General features: G+C 38.9%; 1 protein-coding gene across 2 annotated transcripts in view; it reads right to left on the bottom strand.

Annotated features, from left to right (window-relative positions):
• The window catches only part of SH3YL1 (SH3 and SYLF domain containing 1), a 45261-nt gene extending 21311 nt beyond the window's left edge, over positions 1-23950 (bottom strand). Inside the window, exons 1-9 of one of the 2 annotated variants that reach the window (XM_059468090.1) lie at positions 23822-23950; positions 11838-11948; positions 10709-10822; positions 10147-10211; positions 7473-7585; positions 4241-4369; positions 3353-3515; positions 2633-2705; positions 1867-1923 (exon numbers count right to left, since the gene is read on the bottom strand). In XM_059468090.1, coding sequence (XP_059324073.1) covers positions 1867-1923; positions 2633-2705; positions 3353-3515; positions 4241-4369; positions 7473-7585; positions 10147-10211; positions 10709-10822; positions 11838-11948; position 23822 — 826 coding nt within the window. In that variant the 5' untranslated portion in view covers positions 23823-23950. The remainder of the gene's footprint in view (positions 1-1866; positions 1924-2632; positions 2706-3352; positions 3516-4240; positions 4370-7472; positions 7586-10146; positions 10212-10708; positions 10823-11837; positions 11949-23821) is intronic. The other variant, XM_059468091.1, reaches the window with a different exon arrangement.

Below are 23950 nucleotides of genomic sequence, written 5' to 3'. Positions count from 1 at the left end.
CTGCAAAACCAAATGCTGGTAACACAATGCCAAGTTGCCCCTTCCCCAACCAAAGGCAAGTCCTTATTACTTGCAACCCAGTTAAGCTTGTTGCTGAACATCAAAATCTACCTCCACCCCAGCCATTATACCTAACACATAGCTTCCTAAAAATAAGATTAATTCACTCTTCTATTGCCTATCTATATTTATTTTTAAAACTAGAATGACACAAAAAAATTTTAATATGTCTTTTACTGTAGAAGAACATCTGCTACAGCAACTACTCCTGCAATAAAGATTGACATGCATGCATGCAGCTATAGCTGCTAGGCAGCTCTGTTGAAATAATTTGGACTATAAATAGGCAGAAACAGATCATTGACAGGAGATATGGCCTTATGGCTCTTTCTTTTTCATCCCCCAGCATTAATACACTCTGTGAAAGGGACTGTGATTCTTGAATTCAACCTTAATTGCCCTCTGTGAGAAGGAAAAAAGCTTTAGCTTTTAGAAGCATAGAGTATTTCTATGGATTCAGAAAGCATTTGTGTTACCTGTGGAAATGTAATCTGCAACAGAAAGCCAAATACACTATTACATCATTTAAACAAGATCCTACTCCCCCCACCCCCTGTATTCCTAAAGAAAAACTTGTATATTTCCAGAAACTGCTAGAAATCTCCAGTAGCAGACTGAGTCTATATCTTGACTTCAAAGAATCTTGAAAGCCATTCAACAGATGGCTCTGGAATATTTTTACCTTGTTGCTTGCACCTGAATAGAAGAATACTCCCTTCAATATAGCAAATGGGTACAACCTTTAGAAACCTGTTCTCAGTTGGCCAGGGCTTTAGTAAGACTGGGAAAGCTTAGTTTTAACGGCCAGAAGACCAGTTCTTCTCTCTTGGATAACAGCTATTGTGTACAGACCACTAGAGTCATCCTTCTTTTCCTTGTAGAAGTCCTATAACACAATAACAAATCTTGATTTTCAGGAAGTCCCTAATCTGCAGAAGTCACATTGACAGCTCATCTTAAGATACTGCTATGTTGGCCCCTTCAACAGACACACATATCAAGAACATGTATGAAGAGAAGATATGAAAAAGAATGTAAAGACAAAGGCACATAATTTATCTTAATTTTTAGTGAAAAGCTCTAATTACACTTTGCCTGAAATAGACTTTTCATTTGTGATCTATTATCAAACTCAATTTTAGCTCTACTCACAGAAGTAAAAAAGAGGTATTTTGCTTAATTTTATTTTCAAGTGAGGATGCAATACATGAAAATATAAGTACATATTCATATTATATATATATAATATGGAATGCAAATACTTCACAGTGAGATTCTCCTGTTAAGAGCTGAAAGTGCTTTAAACATAAGAGCATCAATAGTAATATCTTTAGGGTAACAGAGTTATTTCAGTACAAAAGCCTGAAGAAGCCATGTAAATTGGTGTTTATGCCAGCATAATCAGGTATCATCTGTGGAAGCACTTTTAAAATTAAAGCAGCAATTATAGTTGCATAAGGACTTGGACAGAAGCTTGTTATATCAGCTTCCTTCTTCATTTCAATTAGGTGGTAACATAAAACAATTTTACTACTTCAAGTTCATTTTTCAAGCTTATAGAATAAACCAAAAGAACTTGGGCTGTTCAGAAAAAGAACATCATTGTTAGAATGTAAAGCCAGGGAATAAGATTAATGTTTATGAAATATTTTCAGGAGATCATACAAGACCTGAATCTCTTTTTAATTTATGGACAAGAAAGAAAAATATCGGTGGCCAGATATTTTTGCATATGCTTCAAAGTACTTTTAGGACTTCTCAGATTCTACACTGTATTAGTAAAATAAGTGTAAGCTTAGTACTTACCCCCAGATGCATAATCATTGGGAAGTTCAGGGTAAAGTTTGTTTGTGTTCTTTTTAGCTGAAAGAGAAAATAAAGTAGTGACTTATATGGCATGCTAATATATATTGTTATATTTTGTATACTGCTCTTCTGATAGAGTTCAATAGTTATTAAATGATTGCAGTAAACTAGGAACCAGTGCAGAAGAAAGAAATACAGACTTTGCCTCCCATCCTTAACTGGAGAATTACATTAACAAGAGAAGGGGCAGAGTAAAGCTTCACTTTGAATAAAAGCACTTTGTTAAGACAAACTGTTAAAGAGCCAAAATTCTGCCTCTTCTGCTCTACTCTAATGATTAAAAGATAATGACAACCTAAAGAGAAACTACAGTTTCCAGAAAAAAGAAGTTTCTAGAACTTAGACCAGCAGTTTCTAGAACTGTTATTTTTATTAAGAAGTTTCATTGTACTGTGAGACTCCTGTGTATCCTGTATCTATGAATATTTCCTTGGAATCACTACATGATTCTGCAACTATAAAAATACTGTTTCTATAGCAAATCTGTCAGAGAGAAAAGGTTTGTTAATATAAAACAAAAAAACCAAATCTTTTAGTCTTTATCAGTCATGGCACTACATCAATATGCTTTCAGTGTTCCTCCAAGGAAGAGTATTTAAAAAACATTTTTATAGAGGCAGCTGCTATAATAACTGCACAGTATTAATTAGCTTTAATGCTCTAATTTTATGAAGATAATTTATTAGCCATTATCAAAAGTTTTCACCTGGTGGTGTGGGTCTAACAGTGGGTTTAGGTGGCTCTGGTCTGGTTGATGGTCTAGCAGGTCGTTCATTTACCTAAAGTACACAATTTTTTTTAAAAAATAGCATCATATCTGGACAGAGATCGTGATTTCAGAGCCTAGAAGTACATCTAGTTACACTGAAAAAAAAATTAAAATTACTCTTTCTCCACTGAACTTGTAAGAACTCAAAAACATACTAAACACTAGTGATACACACATGACACTGAAGTAAATCACCATGGGTTTAACAAAGCTGAAAGTAAATGCGTGTCTATCAGTAACATCAACATCTGTAAGAAAATATCTTCTACAGTCTCAGTATTACGTTATAAAGGTGGTTGTTTGAATAGAAGACAGAAAAAGCAGAAAAACTAAGAGTATCCAATTTGCAATTAACTTGACTAAAAATACTTGATCAAACATTCCTAATCATCACCACAGATTTGATAATGCACAATTACAAAACAAGGATACGCTTTGTTATTCTGGAAGACGCAAACCAAACCCTGCAACATTCTTGTCCTCAAGAGCCTAGCAGGGAAATACTTGAACAAATGTTCCACATGCAGTAACTGACATGTGCTACGCCTTCAGTCATCCAACAGAGAAGTTAAAAATTACACATGAAGATCAGCATTGACACTGACTAGGAACAGCTTAGGAACAGGGAAAGCCGATGTGAAAAAGAAGCACACAAACCCTTCTTTGTTCCCTTACAGATTTTCCTGGATTATTTTTTTGCTCTTCATTTTCATACACTTCAGTGAAGGATGCTAGAGTTTCATAAAGATCATCTGCCTGAGCAGGGAAAGGCACGTCACCAAGTAGTATGGCACTAGCACGAATGTCCTGCCCATAAAACCTGACACAAAAAAAAAGTAAAGATTGCAGGTATTTGATTATTATTACATTTCAACTTCTAGATAAATTCATTTTGTGCAAATGCTCCCTACTGTCCATCCCTAGCCCTGGATTTTTCCTATTGATCACATGCTGAGAAATGACAGAACTATTTCAAAGCTGTAAATTTTGAAAACTGACCACAGCCCCCATTTTCCTGCACCACTTGGGAGAAGGAAGTAGAGAAACTGTGATTGAAGTGGAGCCCAGTAAGATGGAAAGTGTGTGGGGGAAAGGTGTTGCTTTCTAGATCTGTTCTAATTTCTCATTATCCCATTCTCTTATTTACTGAAAAAAATAAACTAATTTCCCCTTGATGAAGTTGGAGTTTTTTTGACTGAAATAGCAATTGGTAAGTGATCTCACTGCCTTTATCTCAACTTATGAGTTCATCATCACGCTTTATCCCCTCTCATTCTGTTGAGGAGGGGGAATGACAAAGCAACTGGGCTGGCATGTGGTGGCTAGCTAACTAAGGTCAACTTGCCACAGATAAATGATCCCTAAACATTTAGCATCATCTCAATATCAATTGCAAGATGTCTAAATTGAAGAAACCCTTGTCCCTCAAGAAATTCTTAACTAACGTAGTATGTTTTCACAAAAACCACTTTTTCCCAAGTGAATGTGTCCTAGTTAATTCTGTCACTCTGCTTTCACTGAACCTTAGATATTAAGAGAGCTTACTTGCGATTTGTTTCTTTCCTTTCAATTAAACAGGTTCCTTCCAGAGATACGCCTGCGAACAGCCCTCGAGATTTGCAGTACGTATAGACAGCAGCAGAGCTTCTCAGGGCAACATCCCCTTCTAAGTTTCTGGAAAGAAAAGGTTTTGGTTGATATTCTTCAATACACTTTTCTAGCATGAACAGCAATTGTCTTTTTCTTTCAAGCCTTCGTTTTATTTTTACCCTATTTTCAGACAGAAGCACAGCAAAACTGCCTCATGAATGCTCCCCATTAGGTCTCTGAGAGACTGGAATGTTCATGGTTTATGACTCAAAACAATCAAGGAGGCTCCAGGGTGATTTGCTGAGGCCAGGTTTACATCCATTGAGGAGAGGTGAGTTTAGGTGTGCAGTGAGATTCACACAAGATAGAGGGGGAGGCTGCAAGCCAGGCTGATGAGGCAAATCCTGCAAGGTGGGATGGCACCATTTATCATGGTAATTGTTCTCCCTTACACAACTCCCAACCCCTTCCCTGGGGAAAGTCTGATGGGCATAACAGACTCAATGCACTGACAAGAGAGGGAGGCAGCTGCCATCTCTCAGAAGGGATCACAAACCATCAAAGATCCCAAAAGCACCCTCAGACTGATTCCTGAGGCTTTACACCAAAGGACTGAACGTGATGCAAAGGGATGCAACAGATCAGAGCCTGTGGCAAGAGACACAGTCAAACTTCCCAACCAGGGGAGGTACCTGTGTGCTCCCAACCAGCCTGAACATATCCATGGAACAGGTGTCCACTGAACTCTAAGCTTCATGGAGCCCTCACCACTGAGAAGACCAGAAGAAGAGATCAACAAGACACTGTTGAGATCCACAGAGAAGTGACATTTTCTACTCAATCTGTCTTTCTGTCACTTTTTCTCTCCCCTCTTCCTCTTTTTCTATTTTCCCCTCTCTCTCCCCCCACTCACATTTACTGTTAAATAAAATCCATACTATTGACTTCAGCATATGGTCTCGCTTGCATCTTATTTGGGCAGAGGCATCTCTGTAATAATTTTAATAACTGGATCTTAACAGCTTCCTCTGAAAACTATTAAGCCACACTTTAATCACATTTTAAAATTATCTGATTATGTTTGGACTGGTGACTGAAACTCTATTCAATATTTCCAGATCTTCCTAGACCTTATGGTCAGCACAAACACTTCAAGTAAGGCCTTACTGAGCCTCGACAGATTTGGAAGATTACAGTATTTGTCCTTCACAGGATCACATAATATTTTAGGTTTAAAGACAGTCATCTCAAAATGGATACAACATCAAATTGAAAGAAGGTTGCTCTGGACTTTGTCCAGCCAGTTTTTAAAGAATTCTAAGGATATAAATTCCAAAGACACTCTGAGCAACCTGTATCAGCACTCAATTTTATTCATGTCAAATTTCTTTTTCTCATATCCAGTCAGAACCTTCTTTGTTTCAATAAATGACTACTACCTCTCATTGCCTTGCCATGCACCCCTGTAAAGAACTGGGGTCTGTCTTCTTGGTGATGCCCTGTTGGGAATGCAGCCTCAGAAGGTCTTCTCTCATCCAGGTTCAATAAGCTGAGCTCCCCCAGCTCATCATTCACATGCTGCATTTACCTGGCCATTTAGGTGGTGGTTCACTGCACACACTCAGGTTTATAAACAACTTTCTGCAGGGCTAAAACTCAACACAATATTTCAGGCACAGTCTACAAAATGTCGAGTAAAGGGGAACAATTATTTCCCATATCTACTGCTTACAGTCCTGTTGATGCAAGCCCCTACACTGTTCACTGCCTTTTCTGTCAGGAATCAACTGCTGGCTTAGCCCCACTGCCCACCAGGATCCCAGCACCTCCTCTACAGGGAAGCTGCTCAGCCTGATAGGGGTGCAGAACTTTGCACTTGTCCTCATTTAATTTCATGGGGTTTCATGCTGGATCTTTACACTCTCTGGGACCATTGCTCTGAACAGTGGCTCTACCCTGAAGTGTCTTGGCTGCAAACCCTGGTTTGGAGTCATCTACAAAATTAAAGAGGATATTTTGCAACTGCTCCTCTAGGTCACTGATAAAAACACCAAGCAGGAGAGGTCCTAAAAGAGTCTCCTGAGAAATTATAAAGAAATTTGGCTTCAGACTTCAACATAAACCATTTACCACTGCTCTTCTAATGTGAGGATACAGTTCTTCACGTGTTTGCTTGTCTTCCCACCCTGACACATATGTCCCAGCTTGGACACAGAGATGCTGCAGGACAGTGCAATAGCTTTGTAGGGTAGATGATATTCACTGCCCTTCCCTGATACACAGATCTCTCTCTCTCTCTTCTGTGCAATAAGTATCATCCTTTTATTTTGTTAGAAAAGACTAAAAACCAGCAGTAAAACTTTGTAATCATAAAAAGAGTGGCCATAAAGAGACACATATTCCATAGCAGTGTCTGAGGTAGCTGGGCTTGGTTAGCCTGGAGAAGACTTGGGGCAAACCTAATAGCAAGCTTCCAATATCTAGGGAGAGGTAATCAAGAGTATGAAGCCAGGCTCTTAAAAGCAGAATATGGAGGAAGAATAAAATACTATTGACATAAACAGAATGAAGATATACTTTGACTGGATGAAAGGCAGGAGAGCTGAACAGTAGAGCAGGTTGCCCAGAGAACCAAGCAGTCTCTCTCATTGGAGATTTTCAACTGGAAAAAAGGATTGAGCAACCTGATCTGAAATTGTAACAGACCTTGGTTTGGGCAGGAGGTTGGAGTAGCAGTCTTACAAGACTCATTTCCAAGTAAAATTATTCAGTGATTATTTCACCTCATACTTCAAAGTAAACAGGCTTAACCCCTTAAAGATTTAAAAGCAATTATTTGGTGTAATTTTTGTTTACTATTGGGCAGATGTGTGGTGACAGAAAGCACAGACCCATATGTTATTAAAAATTATAGTTCTATCAGGCACAGCAGCACCTGTGCTCTTCATTGAGCCTAGCCAAACAGTCTCCTGCAAAAGGAGAACAAACCTCAGAACACTTTTCTTCCACCAAAAAATTACTTAATCAGGAAAGCAGAAAAAAAAAAAAATTATTGGCAAGTACAATATGGCCCAGTCAGCACACATGTTGCCCAGGCTGTTCTATAACATATTAAAAAAATTCCACATCAATGTAGCTTTTAAAAATTATCTTCCATATATGGCTATTAGGAAAACATATTACCCACCTCCCCAGAGGTCCAATTGCCACGGTAAGATTTCCTCCAAGTGTAAGATTTCCTCCTTTGGCAAAAGCTTCTACTGCTCTTTCATGATTCAGTATTATCACTAAGTCTGAGACCTATAAAATATCAAGTAAAAGTACTACACTTTTTAAGAAGAAAGAACAGCACAGGAGATGATTTTCCTTTCTTGTAAAGGATTATTTTCAAACAGCTTCCATGACACAGTTGATTCTTTTTCTGCAAGGTATTTTGAATGAAAAATCCTTTCAACTACTTTTTAAATCAAATTTGATTGATTTTTTCAAAATGGTGGTATGTTCAATATGTGAGAAACAAAAGCTATAAGAGAAACTCTACATTAATTCTAAATTCCTAATTGACATTTTCTTATTTTCCATGGCTTATGCAATTATGAAGGCACATTTTCAGATGTGAATAATTTTGATCTTTCAATAATTAAACTAATAAAAGCAAGACAGAACTTACTAAACAAAAATTCCTGTCCAAGGAATAAAAAGCAAAAAGGATACAGGTGTAATTGATAAAACTTTTTTTTCATGACAGGAGTTTTATATATCTCTGTGTGTGTATATGAATTAGTAATTAACTTTTTAAAACTTGAATATGAGATGTAGTCAGTTGCTTCAAGAACCTATTAAACCTAATAATTGAAGAGGTTGCAATATACCCAAGAACTACTGCACCTAATCTTTCATCTGATAGACTTGACTGAAAGCCAAGTTCAAGAAAAAAACTTTCAACTTACCCCAAATTCCAAACAGTGACAGCAGGGAATACAAGAGGAAATACCAGATTATTTGCAAAACAAGGCTGGCCTAGAAGTATTACATACAGCATAAGAGAGGTCTTTGTTATTAGCCCTCCACCCCATCCCAAACAAAAGATGGCTACAGAGGCAGTTTGTGGATTATCCAGGGATGGAGGGAGAACATCTGTCAGGATACTGCTTCCTCCTCTTACCCTTTAAGAGGATGAATCCATTGTTAAAGATAAGCTAATCCATAGTGAGAAAGCCTTCAAGGAAAACATTTATAAAATTTAAAGCTGGTCCTTAATTTGAAGTGCCAAGTCACTGTGACTTCTGAAGTGTGATCTCTGTCTTGTTTTCTAAAAACATCCATAAGTATCACTACAACTATATAATGAAATATAATCACTCCTGCAGGAATAAATTTCACCTAGTTTCTAAAACAACTAACTTTATATAGGGCTAGAAGGATGCTGAAATGGGACTGTAGGCTCCTAAGTCACTCATGAGTAACATATTTTCTAGAAGAAATAAAAAAGATTGTGTTATAATAATGTCAGTGAGGAAACAGCATTTTGTAAGCTGACTAAAATTTCAAATGAAGGGCACAGTATTACTCAGAGAAAAAACTCCTCTCACAAATAGCTTCTGTATTGGAATTATTTGATTCAGTATCAATAGGAAATGTCTACATTATCTAAATTATTAGGTGGGGATGATTAACAGAAAAATTTCATAGAATAATCAAAACACATGAAGAGGCTTAAAAGGAAAGAAAAAACAAACAAAGCCCACAATGAAACAAACTCTGGGGCTCAAACTGAACACTTTTTAATGCATTCAGATCCTGTAGTCATGAAAACCAATGAAAATTCCTTATAGAAATTAATGATTTTGTATTCACATCATCCTTTAAGAAGTGCATGCAATAATGCCTGAGATCACACAGTGAACAATGAGGAGAGAATAAAATATTGATCTATTGCAGTATGTGAGTGCTGGCTGACTGGCTGCCAGGACAGGGATAGCTGGTTAGCTGTGGATGTACTGGGGGCTGCCATGGATCACCCAGATCATCCATACATGGATTCTTCTGAAGAGCAGAATGCCTATTGCAAGAGACCTTGTTGGCAGCATATTGTTACTCTGATTTTCTTTGGGAATCAGCAGAACAAAAGCTAAACAAAGAGAAGGATGAGTCTGGAGGCTAGCGTGGGGAGCAGAGAAAAGATGAAAACATACAAGAGCGAAGGAGCTGTGAGGAAGAAGAAATGGGAAGGAGAGGCAGAATGCTGTTGGGGCTCAGCTCACCAGGGTTTCTCTGAATATGATGGGAGTCCTTTACTTAAGTATTTCTGTTGGCTGGAACTGGCTCCTTTTCTGTAATATTCCTTCAGGAGAGGTATCACTGGATTTGGTGCTTTCAAACTGAAGGGTCACGTCAGTAACCACAAGTGTGAGTGGGAAATATGTGAAATACAGTAACATTAAGTGGAGTCCATTTTACTCCAGTTTTTTACACTGCTGCTTGCCAGAAGGAGTCCCTGTGCCCTTTAGCAAAGCATTTAACACACTATAAAGTATAGGATGCTTTTTCAATTAACTTCAATTGTCTTATATGGGAACACTGACAGGAAACTCTCTGTGAGTGAAAAATTCAGTCTGCTAGAAGTGAGAAATAAGGAAATTAGTGTCATGTCATTTTTTTTTAATCTAAATGTCTTCTAACAATTTGACTGATAGGATTAAAACTCCTCTTTTGTTTGTCTTGCATAAATGGATTTCATAATACTATTTTTAGACTTGAAAGTAGATTCTACTACCTCACTAACATTTAGATCTTCGTGAATGTATTTTAATTTCTTGCAAAAAAAGTTACCAACAAGTACTTCAAATGCAAAACCATACCTCAATTCCAATTTCAAATCCACCTCCAAGACCAGCAATTCCTATTGCAGAGGGAGCAGACCAGGCTGTTGTGTAAAACAAGATCCATTTACAGAATTTTAACCATATATTACAAGAAATACTCACTTCATTATTACAGTTAAATATGCTAACAAATTCTCTATTTAAAACTATGTTCAAAACCACAACAATAGAATCATAACTATAATGCTACAGGAAAGGATTTAAGCAATACAAACACTCACAATCTAAACAATTCCTTGTTAAAAATTATTTATCATATACTTCATAATCAGATATAATCAATTTTTGTAATCAATTTTATACTATGTACTTTTATATTTCATTATTTTCCACAAAGATACAGAGAGATTTGCAATTGTTCAAACAAAGGAACAAAGACTTGAAAACAGCATTCACACCAAACACTATCACCTGTCACCTACTTGCCTGACTCATCATACATCTCCTGTTTTATGCTATAAAAAGAATAATGAAAAAATATATTTTTATCTTTTTTTATTAACTTCTTATGAAGTACAAAAGGAAAATACCCACTTACTTCCATTAGGAAGACGAGCTAATACAATTCCACTTCCACCTCGAGCAGTCACCAAAAATCCAGCTTTGATAACAGACAAAACTGCAAGGCCTTTGGCTTTGGCTATTACGTGAGCTGAAACAGCAAAATCATTTATTCAAGACCTTGAAAGAGAAGTTCTAAGAGAAGGGGAAAACAAAACTCAATATTTAACAAATATGAACACAAAAGTCAAATAATTGAAGCAAAAGCCGAAAGAAAACTGCAAAAGAAGTTGAACTAATTATGACACCTCCACCACAGTGAACTGGAAACCCAGCTGCAGGTCACATTAGCCTGTGACAATCTATACACTGCCAAACTGCTCCACCAGTCCTGATTAGCTTGTATAGAATTAGTTTGTTTAGTGCCACACACTTTGTGTGGAGTACCCTTGGCAAGATAAACAGAAAACAGGCAGTGAATAACTTGACAACCATGTCTCCACAAATTTTTGGAGGAGTCCAAATTTAAATCACAGCAACATAGAGCAGCCTAACAAGCTTGTATTGTTAGACAGTGGCAAATACTGATGTGTCATCATCCTGCAAATCTTATTGCAGACCTTCCAGAACATAACAGTTAAGGATTTAAAACCACAACCAGTAATACCAGATAGAGGAAGACACTAGGAGAAACACAGAGTAACAACTGCAAAAATGAAGAGGACAGCAGCAAATAAGAGTGCTGAACCAGTATCAAAAGGAAATTCAGCCTGATTTCTTTGCTTCAACTTATTTTCATCTAGCTAATTCTAATCAACACAGATACTCAAGAGCTAGAGCTACTAAGCCAGGTTCTCTCTTAAGAACATACATTTATAGGGTTGAGCATACGTCAGTCTGCCCATCCTGGGGGAAGCCTTCCATTGCAGGTACCTTGTAGCAGCAAACATTCAAAAGATCTCTCCCAGTAAGTAACAGCTGCCAAGAATATAGCAAACTGAAACCCTTCACTTCCAAAATAGATTCAAAGAAGTTATAGCATCTGAAATTTTCATTCATCTCTAAGTTGTGGTCAGTGGAAACAGAGGGAATTGGCAAAGGCAGCATGACTGCAACACAGGGAGTGCTGAAGGTTTTAGCTGAATCAAAGCATTTTCTTTACTCACGTGGTATGATTTTATCTGGTCCATTTCTGGAAGTTATTTCTGTAAATTCTCTTAGTATTTTAGCTGCCTTTTTAGCTTCTGATTTCAGGTTGGAAGGTATAGGGTTGTTCACTGAAAGAAATAAAAGAAATATGGTCAGTTTAGGATATCTACTTGACAGAATCAAGTACTATAAATTATTAGTATTCTGCAACATGATAAATACCATTTTATGTAGAAATAGTAATGTTTCACCTGTAGATCTGCAAAAAGAAGCCTTAGTGCAGTTAAAGAGATAGGAGTTAGTCTTGATTGTTACATCTACTAAAATCCCTCAGAGTTACCTAAATTATTCTTGTTTTCCTGTCTGAACATAACAACACTATTTTCAAGCATAGTAGAACCAAACTGTCCAACTAACACATAAATATATTGCCAGACCAAAGATGCATCTAGTCTCACGTCACATCTCTGAAAAAATTAGTGACAGCACTCCCATAAAATTCTAATACTCTTCCTAAATTCACAAACACATAAAAACCACTGTGCATAGAGAAACAACATTCAGTCAAAAGTGAATTATTTTTTTAATTGGCACTCCCTGAACATTCATTCACCTCTTCACTCTGGACAACATTCCCACCTAAAACCAAGAAGGTGAGGACTAAATACATTTTAAAGTTACATCAATAAAGCTTAGAGAGCAATTCAGCTCAGACCAAGTGAAGCACATAGCAGCAAGTCAGCCAGGTTCCAGGCTCCCATGGCTAGAATATGATACACCTCCATTTTTCAAAGAGAAGAATCTTCCTCTGGTATGTTCTCCAAGCAAGTTGGAAGATTCCAAGAAAAAGAGATTTTGAAAGCTGAATGTCTGGATTAGTGTCCCCTGAAGCAGCTTGAAGAAACATTTTGCTTTGGTGAAGATGCAGCAGGTAGAACCTTGGAGAGTTTGAAGTGACATCAGTCATCAGAAGGCTGTGCAGAAATACCAGCCTCTCTGGGAACAGAAGGAAATGTATAGAATGCGACAGACTCTAAACCACACTGCAGTTAGCAGAGTAGAAATATTAATTCTATCTCCTAATAATCCCTTCTCTTTACAGAAATTTAAGATCATAGTTAAGGCTCTGAGTGTGAAAGGAGAAGGTGGAGCTCTAAGGGCTCAGGATATTCTGAAAAGTTCTTGGCATGTTAATTTTCTCTGACTGTTACAGTACTAAAATTGTCGAATCGCTTCAAGAGTTTTGAACATGAACTTCTTCTGTGGTTGGAAGGCTTCCCCAGGCTGGAATCTGGCTGCATGGCAAGAGGAGAGGCCAGTGTAGCTCAAATAAAACATGAACTCACAATTGCTTTTGGTAGATTAACAAACTGGGGGGTGAAGCAAATGTCTCCTTTACTTCTGTTTTTGTACTTCACACTGCATTTTCAAGGTCAGAGGGCAAATATGACCAGCGTGTTGTAAGAGAAAAATAAGATTTCTGTTTTTGCACGGAGATAAATTGAGGCAGTCCCAAAAAGCATATTGCAACACTGTTCTGCTCAAGAAGGCACAAAGAATAAACCCAGCATATTACAATTTGTAACTAATAATTAACATTGTAATATGCAGTGCATGTCCTTTTGCAAAATCAGCTGAACATTTCTACATGTAGGTTTTCACTTAAGATACTTTGCAAGCCTAGAGGTCTCGAGTTTGGGAAGGGTCACCTACCCAGTCTACCCAAAACACACATTTCATGGTACTTAATTTTTCACATGGTTCAGTGAGATTAGACTGTGGTAAAATGGACAGTTATGTGCCTGACCATGCAGGACTTCTAGGAAAATGATCAAGGCAATGAAAATAAGACCTGTACACTGGAGATAAAAAACACCAGGGAGATGAAAACACTGGGGAGTTAAAAAAATACTGAGCAAAGCATTATCCAGCTTCTAGATTAGAGAAATAAAATAAACTTGTGTGCTCTTCTCATACTCTTCTTCCTTGTTTACCCATGCATTCCTTCCTCCCCTTTGCTTCTCTTTGGCTAATCTCAGAATTTACAAAAGCATCTCCATTTATTCTTCCTACTACTAGAAAAAAAAAAAGGCAGCTCATATTTCATACACATATTTCATTCATTAGAAGAGAAATCCCTTAGCTAAATTCATTGAGAAAATGAGGTGTTTTCGGACCTGAAATTCTGCTAACAGGAATAATACAGTGAGGAAAAAATATAAAATCACAATACAGTTTCTGTAAGCATTTTCAGACTTCAGATTCAAAATTGCTGCAGAAAGATTTGATGGCTACCAGAAAACACTGTGTGCATGCCACTGTGCACATAGGAGCTACTATTTAACTGAAGACAATTTGAAGCTGAACTTCAGGAGTCAGCAAAAGTAATACTGCTACTACCTCACTGTTCCTTCACCTCTCAACACATAGCTGGTTGCTCTGAGCAACCTGCTCTAGTCAAAAGTGGGTTTTGGGTGGTTTTTTTTTTTTTGTCCTGCATGGTGTGGGGTACCTTTATGACCAGGGAATGGAGAAACTGGAAGAAAAACTTAACTTCTCATCCTCAAACCAACATCAGAAACTTAACTTTCTCCCTGTATCACTTGCTTCCTGCATCATTATTTCTTCTGCATTCCTTGGGTAGCTTTTCTTCTGCATTCTTTAGGTAGTTACAGGAATTCACTCCTCCATTATCTCTTGCTTTTTCCCTTCCTGCACAGACTAAAGTAATGCAGGATTATTTTTCTGAACTAAGACACAGCAGGTGGATTTGACAACAGCCAATTACTTTGCCTGTGGCTAGACTTGTGCACTTTCAGAAGCTAAGAAATGGGTGGTATTTCTAAAGCACAAGAGAAGTACAAAAAAGAAAGAGGTCGAACATGCTACTAACTGAAGAGCTCAAAGCTCCACCTTGTAGAGAATGGCTGCAAGTAAGATTTTAATCTTACAGTAGACAGTAGTAAGTATGAAAATTAAAGTGACATTAATTGGCAAGCAAAAAAGGCACAGAGAGGTTTTAACAACGGGAAGGATGAATAAGCCATCTGATTATAAACACTTTCTTGCTGCAAAGCAACACAGTTACTCAAAGTTGTAACCATATGATTCTTTCCCCAGTGGCTCTCTTTGAGCTCCTTTATTTACTTCCATAACGTTGTCTAAATAGCAAGGAACTGGCAGGATGCCTACAGGAGCCTTGAGGAACTGATGACTTGTTTAAAAAAAAACAAAAAAACAAACAAATCCACACCCTGACCTCAATTATGTATAATATGATCCCTGATAAGGCCTGGCTGGACTCCCATTTTGGTGAATGCTAGAACCACAGCAGAAGATATACAGTATTTTTATCACTGAGGAAAGGGGGAAGCTTGCCTTTCCCTCTTGGGCTATGCCACACTCAGGATTTTGTCAACAGAGTTCAGGATTATATAAGGACAGAGTCAACAATCAACACTAAAAAGGCAGTTTAATGGTTCAATATATAGTGCATACATAGTATGGCTGAGGCCTGACCCTTACTGTTTAATTTTAGATCAATCAATTTCATAAAACTTTGTCCAAAGGCAAAGAAAATGATTGTTTTTTAGTAAAAAAAAACCTAGTAAATCAAAAATAGCACAACTTTGTCAGATAATTCAAAACTATTCACTTTTAAAAAAAAGGACATACAGGTTTGCACTGTGGTGCAATGGTGGCATCTGTCCCAAAATACAATAGAAATAAAAAGAAATATTAGAGTGAAGGCAGAGGAGTAAATTCTTGCTTCTATTTATTTAAATTACTCAGTAAACAGACCAAACTGTAAGTAGGATTTCTGTGACCTCAAAAATTATTTCAGCTTCTGTTCATCTATCAAATTATCCTCTTCTCCCTCAAGCTTGCCTTAGGATTTAGTTTGCAAAATTAGTTCCTTAGAAATTCATTTAATATCACAAATCTATTGAAAAAATCATACAGACACATCTGCTTTTTAACAAAAATACTGTATGAAATATTCAGACATAAGCAGAATTTCCGTGTTCTGTTTACCCCATCAATAACATACGTAATAACCCTGTAGCACTGCCTTCACTACTGGCTTTTAAGTATGCATATCTAATTGTCTGGTTTGTATTCAAGCACTGCTCAGGAAAGAGGCAACCAGGAGCAATAAGACAATAATATCTACCAGGAGGATACACTGACTGATGGATTTGGAATGCCGTGACCAGAGAACACTCAGCTGGGAGCAAGCTTCATTTGCACTCCTGCTTGTTGTTGAAAGGAGAAGATATTGAGCATATGTGAGTCAGCAACACAAATCCCATGGGGGAATATCACACCAAAATTGATTAACTGCTTAATTTGTAAGCTGATGAGGCAAGTGCGTCAGCCTCTAATTTACATTCTGACTAACAGTAATAATTTGCTGGCTGAACATTTGGTGAAATTATCTGAGCAAGGTGCATTAAAGAATAAATAAAGCCTTTTTACTTAAAAGCTATAACTAATTCTGATACAATCAATATTATGCTGAATATGAACAGATAAAATAACTCCTAGTGACATTACGAGAACCCAAACATCAAAAGTACAGTTTCAAAGAACAGATGACAAAGGGGAGACAAAGACTCACATGCACATTTCACACATATGTTGCCCATGTATGTTTGAGCTTTGAAGTATTTGGTGAAAAGTGGTTTTGTGGGGTTTTTTAGCTACAAAAAGAAGGAAAACAATGACAAATACCTCTAGGAGCCCTATTCAGTCCTTGCTTTCACTTCACTAAAACGTACAGGAACAGTACAAGAATACATTAAGGCATAGCTGATTTGCAAATACCCATGGTTACATCAGGAACATCAATGCTAAAAGGCTTATATGAACAGAGAACATTGCAAATTATGTACATTCATAAACATGAAAATTCGCATAGTCAAGAAAAGTTAAAGAACATCATTTTAATGGGAAGGAGAAACCTGAAAAACAAGACTGTGCTGCATGGGAAAAGGGCCTAAACAAGAAATTTCAATTTGGCACTACAATCAAAGAGATTAATGCAATTTTGGTTCCACAAATGTGTAACAACATGATACTGTGGTAGCTAGCTCCAGCCTTGGGATTCATCTGGTACTTGGAATTCCTCGAACAGCATGCCAGATGTGCATTGTAGGCATTTTGCCCAGCCCCAGAGAATGTGATGCAATACAGAGGTGTGAATGACAAGCAGCAGCCTATGCTAAACATGTCTCTGTGAGTCTCCATTTATAATCTCCAACACTTGATGCCAGTGATTGAAAGCAAAGAATGCAGGTTAATGAAATGTCAAGAAAAGATCTGTGGAGTTCAAGGAAATAGCAGAATAAGTTGAAAAGGAACCTACAGGAAAAGAATTTTAAAAAATAAGGGCAATAACAACCCTCTTTAGTTGAAATCCAGCAGACTACTATTTTCAGAGCCTGAGCTCCTTACTCCTGGTTTGAACCAACAGCAACAAGCAGATACTGTTTCCTCCAGATTCCAAGGACCAGGAACAAGGAAAGGCTCGGCATGTACACTTTGGACATCCTGCTTATGGCAAGGAGACTATGAAAGCAGTAGCAGGGAATGGGAAAGCATTATTGACACAATGGGCAAGGTTGTACAATTCTGACATACACACCTTGAGAACTGCAAGGGAGACAGGAGTGTAAGGCAATGGAAGTAGAGCTGAAAAGCAGAAAACAGGGTCTCTCTACAGTGAAGTTTTGTACTATGCTCATGTATTTCTGCCATGATCTTTATCACTTGGATTCCTGAAGCTTTACCAGCTTCCATGCTTCACTGCTCATCACCAACACTGGTGTGAGAAATCAGAGATCTGTCAGTGATAGCAGTACGAGTTATGGCAGGGTGCAAGTACCACAGCAAGCACCACGTGGCTGCAGAGTGGCAGCTGAGCTGCACTAGAAGACTCTATAATGTGTGCTTTCACAACCCTAATGGTTTTTATACCGTGACTACACTTTCCTCCTTCCCCACCCTGGATTACAAGTTGTTTACTGGATGGCATTGCATTAAGCTGGCGCTGGTACTGGTGAGAGAGGCAGAACAGAACAGAAAGTCTGCAGAACCTGCAGCTGACAGCATACAGAAGTCAAGGAGTTGGAACTATTTTAAGGTTTACCTAAGACAGATGGAAATATATTCTGTCCAAACACTCTGGTGAGAGGAAGTAAAAAAAGTGCTTAAAAATAAAGCTGAAAATGAAAAAAAAACCAAACCCACTCTTACCCATGTTAAAACCAGCTTGTTTTTCCTTGTTTTACCTGCAATAACCTGCTAAAGTTAGCTGCTGACGACAGCCTGTGCCCAGGAAAAACCTCATGAGCATACTGAAGTTACAACCAAATTCAGCCTCCAAGAACTCAAATATGCAAAAGGAATGACACATAACAGAAGACAGCTCCTTCTCTAAGAGGAAAACAGCCCAACAAGTCTATATTTCAGAGGAGAATCTCACAGACATTTGTATTAATATAGAAAGCTGACATATTTACAGTATTTTGAAGAACTTTTTGATGGAGAACATTATAATTAGAAATTATAATAATATTTGTGTTTATGTTTCCACAATTATGTTTCCACAATTACATTTCCACAATTACATATATTTATACATTAAAACCACAGCAATTTGTGTGGAGGGAGGAATAACAAGTGCCATTAATACTTCCGAAAACCTTTACGTAAACTTGCATTACATCTGTATGGTTACTGCAAGACCGCTAAGACAATTAGAAGTAACACAGGCATCTATGTTTGGACTTTGGCATGCAAATACACACTCTGAAATAAACCCAAATTACAAAGAATCATAAGTCTTTACTGGGAAAAGAACCATTTCAAACACAGGAGGCCTTTCATTGATAGAAATGAAGTAATGGAGATAGATGAGAAGATTTCTTCCCTTGTTCTCATCTCTACAAGTCTGTAGGTTTGAGTTTTGGGGGTTTTGTGTGTGTTTTCTTAGGGGTTTTAAAAATATAATAAGTTATGGAAATTAAAACACTTCTGTTGTAACTCTAAACCTGGAGAGGCAAGCTGCCTCACCCCAACTTGGATGTGCATTATGTCTACCATTAGCTAGTACTCCAAGATGAGTAATTCTTCACAGAGAATCACTGAATGGTTTCTGTTGGAAGGGACCTGAAAGATCATGCAGTTCCAGCCCCCTGGAATGGGCAGGGATACTTTCTGCTAGACCAGGCTGCTCAAAGTCCCACCCAATGTGGCCATGAGCACTTCCACAGACGAGGCATCCACAGCTCCTCTGGGCAACCTGTTCCCAGTGCCTCACCACCCTCACAGAAAAGAATGCATTCCTGACACCCAATCTGATTATTCCCTCTTTTACTTTAAAATTGCTACCCCTTGTTCTGTCACTATCTGTCTGTGTAAAAAGTCACCTTTTAGGCATCACCTCTCTCCCTGGAGTTGTCTCTTCTCCATGCTGAACAAACCCAGCTTTCTCAGCCTGTCTCTATAGGAGAGAGACTTCATCACTTTGATCATCTCTGTTGCCTTCCTCTGAATTTTCTCCAACAGGTCCACATTTGCCTTGTGCTAAGAACTCCAAAGCTGGAAGCAGCACTCCAGGTGGGGTCTCACGAGAGCAGAGTGGAGGGGAAGAATCCTGTCCCTTGCCCTGCTGCTCAAGCTACTTTGGATGTAGCCCAGGGTGCAGTTGGGTTTTCTGAACTGCAGAGGCACATTGCCACATTGCCAACTCATGTCCAACATTGCCAACTCATGTCCAGCATTTGTCTGCCAGAACCTCCAAGTCCTTCTCAGCAGTGCTGCCCTCAATGAGTTCCTCTCCCAGTCTCTATTTGTATCTGGGAATGCCCTGACCCAGGCGCAGCACCCTGTACTTGGACTTGCTGAACTTCGTGAGGTTCTCATGGCAGCACTTCTCCAGCTTGTCGAGGTCCCTGTCGATGGCATCCCATCCTTCTGCTGTATCAATGGCACTGCTCAGCTCCATGTCACTTGCTGAGGATAAACACTGAATGTAGCTTTAAGGCTTTCTGCTATTACTTTTTTAAAGGAGTAATTAAACTTCATGGTCAAGTTTTTAGGCTGTTGTCCTCTAAGCACAGGTATTTTGTAAATTCAGGCTTACAGAGATATAAATTGAGATGTTAGCTGATGACTTTTTGGAAAGCAAAGCAAAATTTATTTGAAATGCCACAATTATATAAAATAATGCATCTAAAATAAGTTTAGGCTTTGCATAGGCTATCTGATACAAATTATACGGTATGAAATGTGATAAAATTAATACTCCTTGTTAGCTGTATCAGTGTGACTATTGTCATGTATGGTGTCCAAATGCATAAAAGATTTTTGGTCAGCTCTAGTGTTTACAAGTTGCCTTTTCAAATCTTGCAACCAATTATGTATGCACTTCTAGATAATGAGAACTCAATATTTTTCACATGAAATATTCATTTTGTTAATGGTAAAATAATACTACAACACATAAAAAACCATGCCCCATTTCATCGTAGCATAACTTTTATAACTTTACTCCACTGAGAGGGAAGAACTAATTCAAACATTAAGTTGATCACTTTGTAACTTTATGTGGTATCAGACCGTAGTCCCACGTTGAATTAACTATTTCCTTTAGAAAATTCAAGGAAAAAAAGCCCTGTAACACAGTCTCCTGCATTATCAAAAGCATTTCATGAGTTGGGTTCTGAACTGTTTTCATACAGAAGTCAGCTTTGAGAAAATTCTAATTAGAGATGCAGAATTTCCTCATCTCCTATTCTGATGAAAGCTGGAACACATGAAGGTAAAATGTGAGTGACAAAGCTGAAAAATATACTTTAAACAAAAATGTGTTTCCCTTGAAGATGTGAGATGTTTTAGCTAGGTGATGTTCCTTATTTCTAAGGAACTGTGGCATGTAAAGACAGTTGATACCTGCTAGAGGCACAGAGGATTTGTTCCAAAATGCACATTAGACATCAGATGCACAGGAGGCAGAGTAGTGGAATACCTGTGGCTAAAAGTCTTCAAAAATTCTTATAACTTTCAGCAATTGCAAGAATACTAAAATCCCAAGCTCACAGTTCTACAACCAAGTTGTAGCCTTTGCACTATAAGAAAGGACAAACACAAGTGGCAAGAGGAAGAAATCACTCCATTGTGCAAAAGGAATCATAAAACATCATTTTCAAGAATACAGAGATGACAGACATGTGCTCTAAATCATGCACAAAAAGAAGAGTTGTGCTGGGGGTTGTCTGAGGCTCACCTGTGAACTCTAGCAAGAATTTGTACTATAAGAATTGCAGGCTTTGGCTCAAAACAAGCCACCACACCCATCCATCCTACACCCATGCCCCAGGATGCTGTCCACTTGAAACCCTTCTAGCAAGTCTTTCGTGTACACTTATTATAATACGTTGGATGTGTAAACAATTGGCACCAAAGAGGTCCTACCCAACAAGTAAGATAAGAAGCACAACTGAAGCTAAGTCAGAGCTCCAAATTCAGTTCTACCTGTCCCGTGTTATCTTCACACAGGAGTTGGTACGATATGTGAAATTCAGACAGTGGGGTAAGGGGAATATCCCAAAGGGAATCTTAATTTTGACTTGTTAACTGTATTTTAATAATAAAGAATAAACTTCAAGGCAACCCAAGCAGATTAACATTATTACCCCTTGCACATGAAAGCTTTAACTAAAACAAGGCTATTTTTATACAGAAATCCTAAAAAGCATCTAGTTTATCTTCTCACAAGGCCAGAAGTACAGAGAGAATAAAAAGTAAGATGAAACCCAGATGTACAGTACACAATAACCTTCTATGCTACCATGAAAAAATATTAACTACCTAAATAAAATATAGACTTTGCTTATTTCCCAACGAATACTTAACTTTTCTGTCAAGAAAACTATCACCATCATTCTGATTCTCTCATTTCCACACTTCATAGATGTCCCAATTCACTGTGTGCATGAATCCAATCTAAGAAGTCACCAATTCCCACAACTAATTAATTCCTACAATTAATCACACAAGAAACATTTCTTCAAGCTAAAAGGAATAAACCTTTAAGAAGTGAAGGTGCTTGCTATTTATTAATCACTAAATGGAAGAACCCTAGTTCTTCCTAAGTTCTTAAATTATCTTGTTCACAAAAGCATTTCCTCTCCACTAAGTCATACAGGTTATCCTTCATAACAGCCCTGCATTAGAGGATCTTTTACAACAATGCAATAACTGTTTCAAAAGCCCCCAAAATATGGAGAGCTTATTACACCAGAAAGAGAAATTCTTAATGGAGAGAAACCATGACACAATGGACAACAGTGAATTGTGTCACAGTCCATTTCAAAGGTATGAAGTTGCCATTAGCTGAAGAAGGCAAAACTGCGTCTCTCTTCCATTGCTGAGGGCTGAAAATGACAGAATCATTTAGGTTGGAAAACACCTCTGAGACCATCAAGTCCAACCTCAGACCAACCACCACTTTGTCAGCTAGACCACAGCCGTGTCACGTCCAGTTTCTCCTTGAACACCTTCAGGGATGGTGACTCCACCACCTCCTTGGACAGCCTGTTCCAATGCTTGACAATCCCTTCAATTAAGACTGTGGAATAACCCTTAAGGATCCTCCCCAGTTCCCTCCCAAAGACAGGGAAACATGAAAGACTTTGTCTCAAAATTACAGCTAGGCATGTGCCTACACGTGACATACACAGCCTCAAACACGGGGTTTTATAGGAATTCCAGGATGGCCTTTCAAAGCACTCCCTTCTACACAGAGCCTCACCCTCCCACACCCACAAACACAGGAACGGGATTGGAGAGGGGGAATCCACTTGCAATGTCGACACCACAAGGGACTGCATGGGACAGAAAGCAGGACTGAAGGCATTCTGCACTGCTCACTTATATAATATAGCAGAGCCACATGTGAGAATGCCACAACTGACTCATCCTGCCCTCCTTTGCCAAGGCCATGTCTGACAGGAAAGCAGAGCCCTGGCCCCTCCTGGCTCCACCACCTCACACCCTGACCTGAGAGCTGGCCTGACAACAGCACGATGCTGCAGGCACCGGGGACATAAACCACGTTGCTGATTACCAATCACTTCCACTGCAAAGTCAAATAACTACATCATTTTAAAATAGTGGTCAGTTGTATTTACAAAAGAAGCGATGTATGCAGGACAGCATTTCAAGCTGCATAAAAGGAAATGTGCAGTTTGCTCCATTCCACAGCAGTCGTTATACAAGCTCTTCAGCGTCCATTTGCAAATCACAGATCTGGCACAAAATTAAGATTCTGGCATTTTTTTATTTAACCTCCAAACTGCTGCATTTTGACCAGAAAACCAGCCAAGCAAGTCTTTAAAAAGCAGCAGAGGAATCCAGTCCTGGCCACACCCTGCCGTGGTGGGGCTGCGTCTGCTGGTGTTACAAAACCCAGCCAGGTACACAGATCAAGCGTACAAGATAGCCCAGCAGAAAAAATAAAAACGTACAAAATTTTTTAAAAATACATAGTAAAAGAATATGAATAAAATATATGTGCACATATATCTTACAATACATAGTAGGTATATATAACCTATCTATATTATACATAGATACGGAATAAAACTAATTAAACTAAAACCAGACACTCGAGCTGCCCTGGAAAGCGAAGCGCCCCTGCGCTCAATTTCACCAGACGCCTGCCGAGGCGACAGCCGCATTCGACGCTTCTTAGAGTTTTAGGCGGAGGACGCAGCACATGCTGCGACCCCGGGCGAGAAGGGGCCGCGATGTTGCAGCGCAGCCCTGCCCGCGCTGTCCGAGCGCGTTCGCTCCGCCCGCGGCTGCGGGGGCGGCCCCGTGCCCGCCGCGGCCGCTCCGCTGAGGAGCCCCCCGGGATCCTCATCACTCCTGCCTTCCTGAGGAGCCCACCGGGCCCGCGGGATCCTCGCTCCTGCCCCCGCGGGATACTCACTCCTGCCCGGGCCGGGGCTCCTCCGCTCCCTCTCCTCCTGCCGCCGCTGCCGCCGCAGCCTCACTGGGCGGCGCCAAGGCGGCCCCGCCGAGCCGCGCACCTGCCGCAGGTGAGGCGGGCGGGGCAGGG

The sequence above is a fragment of the Ammospiza nelsoni genome, chromosome 3, assembly GCF_027579445.1.
Source record: "Ammospiza nelsoni isolate bAmmNel1 chromosome 3, bAmmNel1.pri, whole genome shotgun sequence".
Classification (NCBI taxonomy): Eukaryota; Metazoa; Chordata; class Aves; order Passeriformes; family Passerellidae; genus Ammospiza; species Ammospiza nelsoni.
Note: the sequence above shows the minus strand (reverse complement) of the source record. Positions and strands in the feature narration are given on the sequence as shown.